At 38.8% G+C, this 12597-nt stretch overlaps 1 protein-coding gene across 4 annotated transcripts in view; it reads left to right on the top strand.

Moving 5' to 3' along the window:
* Positions 1 to 12597, top strand: part of NME5 (NME/NM23 family member 5) — a 30803-nt gene that overhangs the window by 227 nt on the left and 17979 nt on the right. For all 4 annotated transcript variants that reach the window (XM_081500776.1, XM_081500774.1, XM_081500775.1 and 1 more), the window contains exons 2-4: positions 232 to 403; positions 10657 to 10862; positions 11529 to 11629. In XM_081500776.1, coding sequence (XP_081356902.1) covers positions 275 to 403; positions 10657 to 10862; positions 11529 to 11629 — 436 coding nt within the window. In that variant the 5' untranslated portion in view covers positions 232 to 274. The remainder of the gene's footprint in view (positions 1 to 231; positions 404 to 10656; positions 10863 to 11528; positions 11630 to 12597) is intronic.

Genomic DNA, 12597 nt, shown 5'->3' with positions numbered 1-12597 from the left:
GGGCCCCCAGGGTCCTCAGCTTTGCCTTGCTCCTTGGGCTCTCCTAACTTAATGAAAGCACCTAGGAAAACCCATAACAGGAGATAGAGTAAAAATCGTATTACTGAGACACTGCTTGTGGAAAAAACTATGACAGTTTCCAGCTTTATAAATTAATAAAAATCAAGCACCTGATAATGCTGTTTAGTCACAATTACATTAAGTTGGAGGTGGGGGTGCATGTCATTGCAGTTGATATGTGTGAAGAATCTTAAATTGTAGCTGAAAATCCAGAATGGAGCTATCAATGCCCCCACCTCAGATCTACGTAGAAAAGACTCTGGCTATTATCAAACCAGATATTGTTGACAAAGAGGAGGAGATACAAGATATTATTCTCAGATCTGGATTCACCGTTGTTCAGGTAACTTCTGGGCAGTATGATCATGTTTTTCTCCTCTCTACTGAATTAGACTTTTCTGCCTTAGCTTTTAGCTAAAATAGAATTAAAAATTCAGTTTATCTTAAGTAAAATATATGTTTGAAAGCTCTTCTTACTCATAGTTATGTCCCTAAACTTGTTTTAGAATACCTTTGATTTTACCTTTTAAAAATGTTTATGTATATGTGTTAGCCCAGTTCGATCCTTAGTATTTAGCATGAAATTTAGGTTTACTCTTCTGAATATAAAAGTTATATGACAATTTTCCAAAAAGTATTTTCACACTTTAAAAATATATAAAATGAGAAGTAAAACTTCTTTTTCCCATCTCTCCTCTCCCAACTCAAGTCTCAATCTGCAGAGAGAGACAACCACTTAACACTTTCTTTTCTTCCAGAATTTTTGTATGCATTTACAAATATGTTTCCCCCATAAAGTAGGACAGTCGCCCTCCCTGGACCCTCTTTACAAAGTCCCTCAGATAGCATGCCAGATCATTACATCTAAATCTAACTTCTGTGTAAATACTCTTCTGTCCTAATAAACCACAGTCTATTTACTTGATCTTCTCTTGATGAATTTTTAGGGTTTTTTTAATTTAATGTTTTAAGCCTTTTCCTTGTTCTGCAGTTAGTAGTTTGAAAATGAGTATATAAAGATTATCAAATAGAATGGAATAATTTTAATCTTCCTTTTTTGTACCATTCTTATTTGAAATTTCACTTTTTTATTATATTTATTCAGTGTCATATTGCCTGTTGAGTCTTTTAAAAAATAAAAAAGATAATTTCAGTCTTCAGAAAGATGAGTTTTTGGATGAACTTAGAAGGATACATGGAGGCTGAGGGTGAGATGCTACAAGAAAGTTGAAGGGAGCAGCAATGCTGGAAAGTATAAAGAAATATTTAATATAATTAAGAGATTCAGGTAAAGATGAGCTTTTAAATAAATGTTAGGAAACTGGGTAGCCACTTAAAAAAAAAACAACTTGGATTCAAATATTACACCATATATACCAGGATAAATTCCAAATGGATTTGACATTTAAATATTAAAAAATTAAGCCATATAAACTCTAGAAGAAAAATGGCTGAATTTCTTTTTATTCTTGGAACAGGGCAGCCTTTTTACTGGGTACTGTAAAATAAAAGGTTGATAAAAATATAAATGTAAAAAACTTGAGCATGGCCAAATAAGCATAATAAGCAAAGTCAAAACACAGGTGACAAATTTGGAAAAAATATTTGTAACTCATAAAGACTAATCTCCCAAATGTATAAAAAGCTCCTAAAACAGGATAAAAATTCAGTTGAAAATGGGCGGTACATGTGGATGGTCACAGAAAAAGAAATAAAAATGCTTCTAAAACATGATAAAAGATGCTCAGTCTCTAAGCAGGAAAAAAAGCAAATTAAAATGACACTGAACTACCATCTGGCAAGAATACAAAAGTAAATAACATAACCCCTATGGAAGGGAATCTGGCAATTATCTATCAGTATTTATAGATGCATCTTCCCTTTGGCCCAGCAGTACTACTTCTGGGAATCTCTCCTGTAACTTGTGTATTAATATGCAGTGACATGTATCTAGGTAATTTTTTGTAGCATTGTTTATTTACAAGCAAAAAATTGAAAACAACCCCACATTAGGAAATTGGTTAAATTCACCCTGACGAATCCGCCAAATTGAATACTATGCAACTAATTATAAAAAGAGCAATGAAGAACCTCTCTGTGTCCTGTTAGGGAAAAAAGCAAGATGCGGAACAATGTGTAGCTTTTTTCTATGATAGAATGAGAAAAAGTAATATATATTCATGTTTGCCAGTATTTACAAAATGAATTTGCTGCTGCTGCTGCTGCTAAGTCACTTCAGTCATGTCCAACTCTGTGCAACCCCATAAATGGTAGCCCACCAGGCTCCCCTGTTCCTGGAATTCTCCAGTCAAGAACACTGGAGTGGGTTGCCATTTCCTTCTCCAATGCATGAAAGTGAAAAGTGACAGTGAAGTTGCTCAGTCATGTCCAACCCTTAGTGACCCCATGGACTGCAGCCTACCAGGGATTCTCCATCCATGGGATTCTCCAGGCAAGAGTACTGGAGTGGGTTGCCATTTCCTTCTCCACAAAATGAATTTAGAAGATAGTTCAGTTCAGTTCAGTTGCTCAGTCGTGTCCGACTCTTTGCGACCCCATGAATTGCAGCACGCCAGGCCTCTCTGTCCATCACCAACTCCCGGAGTCTATGCAAACCCATGTCCATCAAGTTGATGATGCCATCCAACCATCTCATCCTCTGTCGTCCCCTTCTCCTCCCGCCCCCAATCCTACCCAGCATCAGGGTCTTTTCCAATGAGTCAACCCTTCACATGAGGTGCCCAAAGTATTGGAGTTTCAGCTTCAACATCAGACCTTCCAATGAACACCCAGGATTGAACTCTTTTAGGATAAATTGATGGGATCTCCTTGTAGTCCAAGGGACTCTCAAGAGTCTTCTCCAACACCACAGTTCAAAAGCATCAATTCTTCGGCGCTCAGCTTTCTTCACCATCCAACTCTCACATCCGTACATGACCACTGGAAAAACCATAGCCTTGACTAGACGGACTTTTGTTGGCAAAGTACTGTCTCTACTTTTAAATATGCTATCTAGGTTGGCCATAACCTTCCTTCCAAGGAGTAAGCGTCTTTTAATTTCATGGCTGCAGTCACCATCAGCAGTGATTCTGGAGCCCAAAAGAATAAAGTCTGCCACTGTTTCCACTGTTTCCCCATCTATTTCCCACGAAGTGATGGAACCAGATGCCATGATCTTAGTTTTCTGAACGTTGAGCTTTAAGCCAACTTTTTCACTCTCCTCTTTCACCTTCATCAAGAGGCTCTTTAGTTCTTCTTCACTTTCTGCCATAAGGGTGGTGTCATCCGCATATCTGAGGTTATTGATATTTCTCCCGGCAATCTTGATTCCAGCTTGTGTTTCTTCCAGCCCAGCGTTTCTCATGATGTACTCTGCATATAAGTTAAATAAGCAGGGTGACAATATACAGCCTTGATGGACTCCTTTTCCTATTTGGAACCAGTCTGTTGTTCCGTGTCCAGTTCTAACTGTTGCTTCCTGACCTGCATACAGGTTTCTCAAGAGACAGGTCAGATGGTCTGGTATTCCCATCTCTTTCAGAATTTTCCACAGTTTATTGTGATCCACACAGTCAAAGGCTTTGGCGTAGTCAATAAAGCAGAAATAGATGTTTTTCTGGAACTCTCTTGCTTTTTCGATGATCCAGTGGATATTGGCAATTTGATCTCTGGTTCCTCTGCCTTTTCTAAAACCAGCTTGAACATCTGGAAGTTCACGGTTCACATATTGCTGAAGCCTGGCTTGGAGAATTTTGAGCATTACTTTACTAGCATGTGAGATGAGTGCAATTGTGCGGTAGTTTGAGCATTCTTTGGCATTGCCTTTCTTTGGGATTGGAACGAAAACTGACCTTTTCCAGTCCTGTGGCCACTGCTGAGTTTTCCAAATTTGCTGGCATATCGAGTGCAGCACTTTCACAGCATCATCTTTCAGGATTTGAAATAGCTCCACTGGAATTCCATCACCTCCACTAGCTTTGTTCGTAGTGATGCTTTCTAAGGCCCACTTGATTTCACATTCCAGGATGTCTGGCTCTAGGTGAGTGATCACACCATTGTGATTATCCGGGTCGTGAAGATCCTTTTTTATAGTTCTTCTGTGTATTCTTGCCACCTCTTCTTAATATCTTCTGCTTCTGTTAGGTCCATACCATTTCTGTCCTTATCAAGCCTATCTTTGCATGAAATGTTCCTTTGGTATCTCTAATTTTCCTGAAGAGATCTCTAGTCTTTCCCAATCAGTTGTTTTCCTCTATTTCTTTGCACTGATCGCTGAAGAAGGCTTTCTTATCTCTCCTTGCTATTCTTTGGAACTCTGTATTCAGATGGGAATATCTTTCCTTTTCTCCTTTGCTTTTCACTTCTCTTCTCTTCCCAGCTATCTGTAAGGCCTCCTCAGACAGCCATTTTGCTTTTTTTCATTTCTTTATCCCTGTCTCCTGTACAATGTCACGAACCTCTGTCCATAGTTCATCAGGTACTCTGTCTATCAGGTCTAGTCCCTTAAATCTATTTGTCACTTCCACGGTATACTCATAAGGGATTTGATCTAGATCATACCTGAATGGACTAGTGGTTTTCCCTACTTTCTTCAATTTAAGTCTGAATTTGGCAATAAGCAGTTCATGATCTGAGCCACCGTCTGCTCCTGGTCTTGTTTTTGCTGACTGTATAGAGCTTCTCCATCTTTGGCTGCAAAGAATATAATCAGTCTGATTTCGGTGTTGACCATCTGGTGATGTCCACGTGTAGAGTCTTCTCTTGTGTTGTTGGAATAAGGTGTTTGCTATTACCAGTGCGTTCTCGTGGCAAAACTCTATTAGCCTTTGCCCTGCTTCATTCTGTACTCCAAGGCCAAACTTGCCTGTTACGCCAGGTGTTTCTTGACTTCCTACTTTTTCATTCCAGTCCCCTATAATGAAAAGGACATCTTTTTTGGGTGTTAGTTCTAGAAGGTCTTGTAGGTCTTCATAGAACCATTCAACTTCAGCTTCTTTGGCGTTACTGGTCGGGGCATAGACTTGGATTACCGTGATATTGAATGGTTTGCCTTGGAAACGAACAGAGATCATTCTATCGTTTTTGAGATTGCATCCAAGTACTGCATTTTGGACTCTCTTGTTGACCATGATGGCTACTCCATTTCTTCTAAGGGATTCTTGCCCACAGTAGTAGATATAATGGTCATCTGAGTTAAATTCACCCATTCCAGTCCATCTTAGTTTGCTGATTCCTAGAATGTCGACGTTCAGTCTTGCCGTCTCATTTGAGCACTTCCAATTTGCCTTGATTCATGGACCTAACATTCCATTAAAAAATGGTTGCGTATATAGGGTAAGGAAGAACAGGCTGAATTAGGACAGGAATGGGAATGAAATTTTTCAGTATGAACCTTTTTATATTACTTTGAATTTTTTAATCCCCAGAGTATGTTACTCATTAATTTTAGAAGAAAGACAAAACATACAAATAAGATACAGTTTCCAATTTGATTTTTAAAAGCTTGAAAAGAATTAGTGAAAAAGTAATTAAGCAGCAAGTGATAATAAGAAATGAAAACTTCTTATTAAAAAAAAACAAAACTGTAAATGTTAATATTTAACACTTTGTCTAGTCAGCAATAAATTTTAAACTAAAGAACATCTTGGTATGTAGTATGCTTCTTTTTGGTTTAATTATGATAAAATATATACAACATAAAATTTGCCTTTTTAACTGTTTCAGTTCAGGGGCATTACAGTACCTTCACATTGTTGTGCAACCATCACCACCGACCATCTCTAGAACTTTTTCATCATCTTAAACTGACACTCTGTGCCCATTAAACACTAGCTCTCTGCTTAGCCCTCTCTCCAGTCCTTGGTAACACTATTCTACTTACTGTCTCTATGACTTTGCTGTTCCAGGTATATCATGTCAGTGGAATAATTTTTTCCCTATGTATTATATGCTTTAAAATAGGCTTTATTGTAGTTGAGAGTTCATTGAACTTGAGGCTTTCTTTTCCCATCTAGGAAAAAACCTTCTAAAAAATGATGTGTTCATTTAGTAGGTGGCAGTCTCCTGTGTTACAACAAACTATTAGTTCCTTTTTTTTTTTTTAATATATAATTTATTTATTTGGCTGTGCTGGGTCTTAGTTGTAACACTCAGGATCTTTAGTTGCTGCATGTAGGACCTTTTTCTTTTTTTTTGGTGTGAGCCACAGCGAACTCTTTTTGTGGCATATGGGATCTAGTTCCTTAACCAGAGATTGAGCCAGGGCCCCCTGAATTGGGAGCGCAGAGTCTTACCCACTGGACCAACCTCCTTTTCTGATATTAAGTTCACTTCTCTTTGTGAAAATACTTTGTTTTGTTTTTTGTTTATTTACTTATCTTTTGACCATGGCTTGCAGGATCTTAGTTCCCTGACCAGGGATTGAATCCATGCTCTGGACAGTGAAAGCATAGCATCCTAAGCACTGGACTGCCAGAGAATTATCTCATTGTAAAAATATTATTAATCTAAATTACAAAAAAGTTTATCTGATCTAATTTTGAAGCAATTGATGGAATCATTGATTCAGTATCAACTTTACTTTAAAATGAGCCCTCAGTTTTTAAAATTATGCTACATTAGCTGGCATGCCTGCAAAAGATAGCTTCCCTTGCTTGTTAAGGGATATCTGGCAGTTAAGTGCTTACAGTGCTACAGGTGAGATTTTTAACCCAGCAGCAACAAAATTACTCAAACCAGTAGGCATAAGAATCACAAATACAGGCATGTCTTAATTTTAAAATAATAGAGTCAATGATTATACTAAATCAAGTGCTGTTATCACTTCTCAGATTTCTTCTGTTTCTTGACTATGTGAATTTTAATATGAAAACAGATGTCAGCACCTTTTTTTTTTTTTTAATAGTACTAGATCTTCCCAGGTGGTGCTAGTGGTAAAGAACCTGCCTGCAGGAGACGTAAGAAACTCTGGTTCTATCCCTGAATTGGGATGATCCCTGGAGAAGGAAATTGCAACCCACTCCAGTATTCTTGCCTGGAGAATCCCATGGACAGAGGAGCCTGGAGGACTACAGTCCATAGCATTGCAAAGAGTTCACACGACTAAAGTGACTTAGCAGGCTTCCATAACTGATCCTTGACTGTGAGAATGTTAGTTTTTGTCCAGTAGAGCCTGTTCATAGCAGTGCTGAACTACATAGTAAAGCATCTTTCTAGGCTTCTTGAACTGGGGCAGTTTAGATCCCTCTCTACAAACCAAGCAATTTTATCAAGTTTCTGAAACCTGAAGACACAGGGGGTTTTTTTGGAAATACAAATTCTTTTATTCCAGGTGTTTAATGAGCAATAAATGTGAATCTTAGACAGCTGAGTGATGGTAGATTTGTCATTTCTGCCTGTGATTAGATTTGGTTTCTCTAAACAACAATTTAGAACAGCAGTTGAGTAAGCGGAAGTGACTTGTGAATGGAGTTAAAATAGAAAAATTGGAAGAATGACTGACTCAGCTTCTATGATTTTTTAAATTTCATAATTCATATAGCTTCTCATTTGTGAAAAAAATTAATATTTGTCTCAAACGTTTCATTTTCTTTCAAATTAACAAGGTTAATGCTAACTACTTAGCTTAAGCTCTTTCTGAATCAACATATTTATGGCAGAACCAGAATAAGGAAACAAGTGAAAAACTTCTTTACTGCATCATGTTGCATACTACTTCAAAGGACCATAATGAGACCAGCTCTCTAAAATAATGTAGGAAAATTTCACAACTAGATAGGGAAAGATGAATTTGGAATATTCTAAAATATTTTTTTTACTTTATATGAAGTATGTATTAACAAGATATTGAAGATTGGCATGTTTTTACTTTAAGGAGATAAGATTATTTTGTCATTAATGTTGTTGTTCTTTTTTAATCACTAAGTCATGTCTGACTCTTTTTGTGACCCCAAGGCCTGTAGTCCACCAGGCTCCTCTGTCCATGGGATTTCCCATACAAGAATACAGAAATAGATTGCCATTTCCTTCTCCAGGGTATCTTCCTGACCCAGGGATCAAACCTGTTTCTTCTGCATTGGCAAGTGGATTCTTTACCGCTGAGCCACCATTAACATACCATAGGTTGAAGGAGGCTGCCAAACAAGAGTAATTTCTCTTAAGTAATAATTCTTATTTACAGCCTACATTTTTAAAAAAATTATTTATTTTAATTGGAGGCTAATTTTAATTGGAGGCTTGAACTTCCAGATGTTCAAGCTGGTTTTAGAAGAGGCAGAGGAACCAGACGTCAAATTGCCAATATCCGCTGGATCATCGAAAAAGCAAGAGAGTTCCAGAAAAACATCTATTTCTGCTTTATTGACTATGCCAAAGCCTTTGACTGTGTGGATCACAATAAACTGTGGAAAATTCTGAAAGAGATGGGAATACCAGACCATCTGACCTGTCTCTTGAGAAACCTGTATGCAGGTCAAGAGGCAACAGTTAGAACTGGACATGGAACAACAGACTGGTTCCAAATAGGAAAAGGAGTCCATCAAGGCTGTATATTGTCACCCTGCTTATTTAACTTATATGCAGAGTACATCATGAGAAACTCTGGGCTGGAAGAAACACAAGCTGGAATCAAGATGGCCGGAAGAAATATCAATAACCTCAGATATGCGGATGACACCACCCTTATGGCAGAAAGTGAAGAAGAACTAAAGAGCCTCTTGATGAAGGTGAAAGAGGAGAGTGAAAAAGTTGGCTTAAAGCTCAACGTTCAGAAAACTAAGATCATGGCATCTGGTCCCATCACTTCATGGGAAATAGATGGGGAAACAGTGGAAACAGTGGCAGACTTTATTTTTTTGGGCTCCAGAATCACTGCTGATGGTGACTGCAGCCATGAAATTAAAAGACGCTTACTCCTTGGAAGGAAGGTTATGGCCAACCTAGATAGCATATTTAAAAGCAGAGACATTACTTTGCCAACAAAAGTACGTCTAGTCAAGGCTATGGTTTTTCCAGTGGTCATGTATGGATGTGAGAGTTGGACGGTGAAGAAAGCTGAGCGCCGAAGAATTGATGCTTTTGAACTGTGGTGTTGGAGAAGACTCTTGAGAGTCCCTTGGACTGCAAGGAGATCCAATCAATCCATCCTAAAAGAGATCAATCCTGGGTGTTCATTGGAAGGTCTGATGTTGAAGCTGAAACTCCAATACTTTGGGCACCTCATGCGAAGGGTTGACTCATTGGAAAAGACCCTGATGCTGGGTAGGATTGAGGGCGGGAGGAGAAAGGGACGACAGAGGATGAGATGGTTGGATGGCATCACCGACTCGATGGACATGGGTTTGGGTAGACTCCAGGAGTTGGTGATGGACAGAGAGGCCTGGCGTGCTGCAATTCATGGGGTCGCAAAGAGTCGGACACGACTGAGCGACTGAACTGAACTGAATTAAAATATTGTAGTGGTTTTTGCCATACATTGACATGAATCAGCCATGGGTGTACATGTGTTCCCCATCCTTAACCCGCATCCCACCTTCCTCCCCATCCCATCCCTCAGGGTCATCCCAGTGCACTGGCCCTGAGTGCCATGTCTCATGCATCAAACCTGGACTGGCAATCTGTTTCACATATGGTAATATACATGTTTCAATGCTATTCTCTCAAATCATCCCACCCTTGCCTTCTCCCACAGTCCAAAAGTCTGTTCTTTACATCTGTGTCTCTTGCTGTTTCACATATAGGGACATCGTTACTATCTTTCTAAATTCCATATATATGCGTTAGTATACTGTATTGGTGTTTTTCTTTCTGACTTACTTCACTCTGTATAATAGGCTCCAGTTTCATCCACCTCATTAGTTCTGATTCAAATGCATTCTTTTTAATGGCTGAATAATATTCCATTGTGTATATGTACCACAGCTTTCTTATCCATTTGTGTGCTGATGGACATCTAGGTTGCTTGCATGTCCTGGCTATTGTAAACCGTGCTGTGATGAACACTGGGGTACATGTGTCTCTCTCGATTCTGGTTTCCTCGGTGTGTATGCCCAGCAGTGGGATTGCTGGGTCATATGGTAGTTCTATTTTCAGATTTTTAAGGAATCTCCACACTATTCTCCATAGTGGCTGTACTAGTTTGCATTCCCACCAACAGTGTAAGGGAGTTCCCTTTTCTCTGCACCCTCTCCAGCCTTTACTGTTTGTAGACTTTTTGATAGCAGCCATTCTGACTGTACAGCCTACATTTAACATTTTTATCTTGCCCACTGTTGATAATACAAAAATAAATCTCAAATTTGTGGTCAGATTGGTACTATTTCAAGTTATTTGTGACTTGTGAAAGTTGCTCAGTCATGTCCAACTCTTTGCGATCACATGGACTATACGTACAGTCCATGGAATTCTCTAGGCCAGAATACTGGAGTGGGTAGCCTTTCCCTTCTCCAGAGGATCTTCCCAACCCAGGGATTTAACCCAGTTCTCCTGCATTGTAGACTGATTCTTTACCAGCTGAGCCACAAGGGAAGCCCATTAGTGACTTAATGTGTTATTATTGAACTGTCAATAATGCTTTTGTTGACTTTGTTTCTCTTTTAGAGAAGAAAACTACATCTCAGCCCTGAGCACTGTAGTAACTTTTATGTGGAACAATACGGGAAAATGTTTTTCCCCAATTTAACAGCTTACATGAGTTCTGGACCACTTGTTGCCATGATATTAGCTAGATATAACGCCATCTCTTACTGGAAAGAACTCTTGGGACCAAGTAATAGCTTAGTAGCTAAAGAGACACACCCAGACAGGTAACTTTCCTAGGGGAGAAATGGAATCCAAGTATGAAAATGAAAAAAATCTGATTTCATTGTAATAGGAATTTCCTTTAATTTGAAAGTTTTTCTGAATAACCTGATTTTTTTTTTTTTTGGTGGTGATGCAGGGTTGAGTGGGGAAGGTTCATTCTGTGTTTTAACTACTTAAATGTGTACTTTAATATCAAATACCACAAAAGGTCTCAGAATGTTTGATTTATGGTTGACTAGCCTTATTTTTCTCTCATTCTTGAATTAAACTGCCACTGGTATAGGAATTTTCATGGGAAAATTGGGATGGTATTTTGTATTATGTTGGTAATAGAGATTAGAAACTCAGATTTTCAGCATTATCTTTAATGTTTAGAAGCCAGAGGACATTGAGTTCTTGACACTTTTGAAAATACCGTTGTTTTTTCAATTGTCACAAGATAACTCCTCTTTTTCACCCAGATAACTATTTTCCCAGTATATTGCTCCTGCCGATTTAAATATATTTGACCCTCATGTAGATAGATTTATGCTTAAAATCAAAATAGGTTAAAACCTCCATATGTGAAAAGTGGAAATGCTTCTATAAAATTTCTAAGTAGAATACATATGTAAAAAGTAAGAAAAGAATGTCAGATAGGGTGGTCATCATTTCTAACTTGCTTTCAGTCTGAGGGCGATTTATGGCACAGATGAGCTAAGAAATGCACTTCATGGAAGTAATGATTTTGCTGCAGCAGAAAGAGAAATTCGATTCATGTTTCCTGCAGGTGAGTTACAAATGAGTAATTGGTTAATTGCATTTACTTGTTTGCTTTCTCTCTTAATTTTGGAGATAGAGCTGGGAAGGAAGATAACAGGGTTTATCTCCAGTATATTCTGTCATATTTTCAAGTTGTAGTTACTTAACAATTTGAAGCCAAGAATAGAAAACTTAATGTTTTTCTCAGAATGAAATTGTGACCTCTAGGGAATCTTTTGAGAGGAGTTTACCTTTCTTTCCTTTATTTTGGACTGGACATATCAAGGGTTTTTCTTGTTCTGTGTTATTACTCCTTTTAGTTAGTTAGTTAGTTCAGTCGCTCAGTCGTGTCCGACTCTCTGCGACCCCATGAATTGCAGCACGCCAGGCCTCTCTGTCCATCACCAACTCCCGGAGTCTCCCCAAACCCATGTCCATCGAGTCAGTGATGCCATCCAACCATCTCATCCTCTGTCGTCCCCTTCTCCTCCCGCCCCCAATCCTACCCAGCATTAGGGTCTTTTCCAATGAGTCAACCCTTCGCATGAGGTGGCCAAAGTATTGGAGCTTCAGCTTCAACATCAGACCTTCCAATGAACACCCAGGATTGATCTCTTTTAGGATGGATTGATTGGATCTCCTTGCAGTCCAAGGGACTCTCAAGAGTCTTCTCCAACACCACAGTTCAAAAGCATCAATTCTGCAGCGCTCAGCTTTCTTCACCGTCCAACTCTCACATCCATACATGACCACTGGAAAAACCATAGCCTTGACTAGACGTACTTTTGTTGGCAAAGTAATGTCTCTGCTTTTAAACATGCTGTCTAGGTTGGCCATAACCTTCCTTCCAAGGAGTAAGCGTCTTTTAATTTCATGGCTGCAGTCACCATCAGCAGTGATTCTGGAGCCCAAAAAAGTAAAGTCTGCCACTGTTTCCACTGTTTCCCCATCTATTTCCCATGGAGTGATGGGACCAGATGCCATGATCTTAGTTTT

The sequence above is a fragment of the Giraffa tippelskirchi genome, chromosome 6, assembly GCF_054371585.1.
Source record: "Giraffa tippelskirchi isolate mGirTip1 chromosome 6, T2T-mGirTip1v1.2.pri, whole genome shotgun sequence".
Lineage (NCBI taxonomy): Eukaryota > Metazoa > Chordata > Mammalia > Artiodactyla > Giraffidae > Giraffa > Giraffa tippelskirchi.
This window is presented reverse-complemented; position numbering and strand designations above follow the sequence as displayed.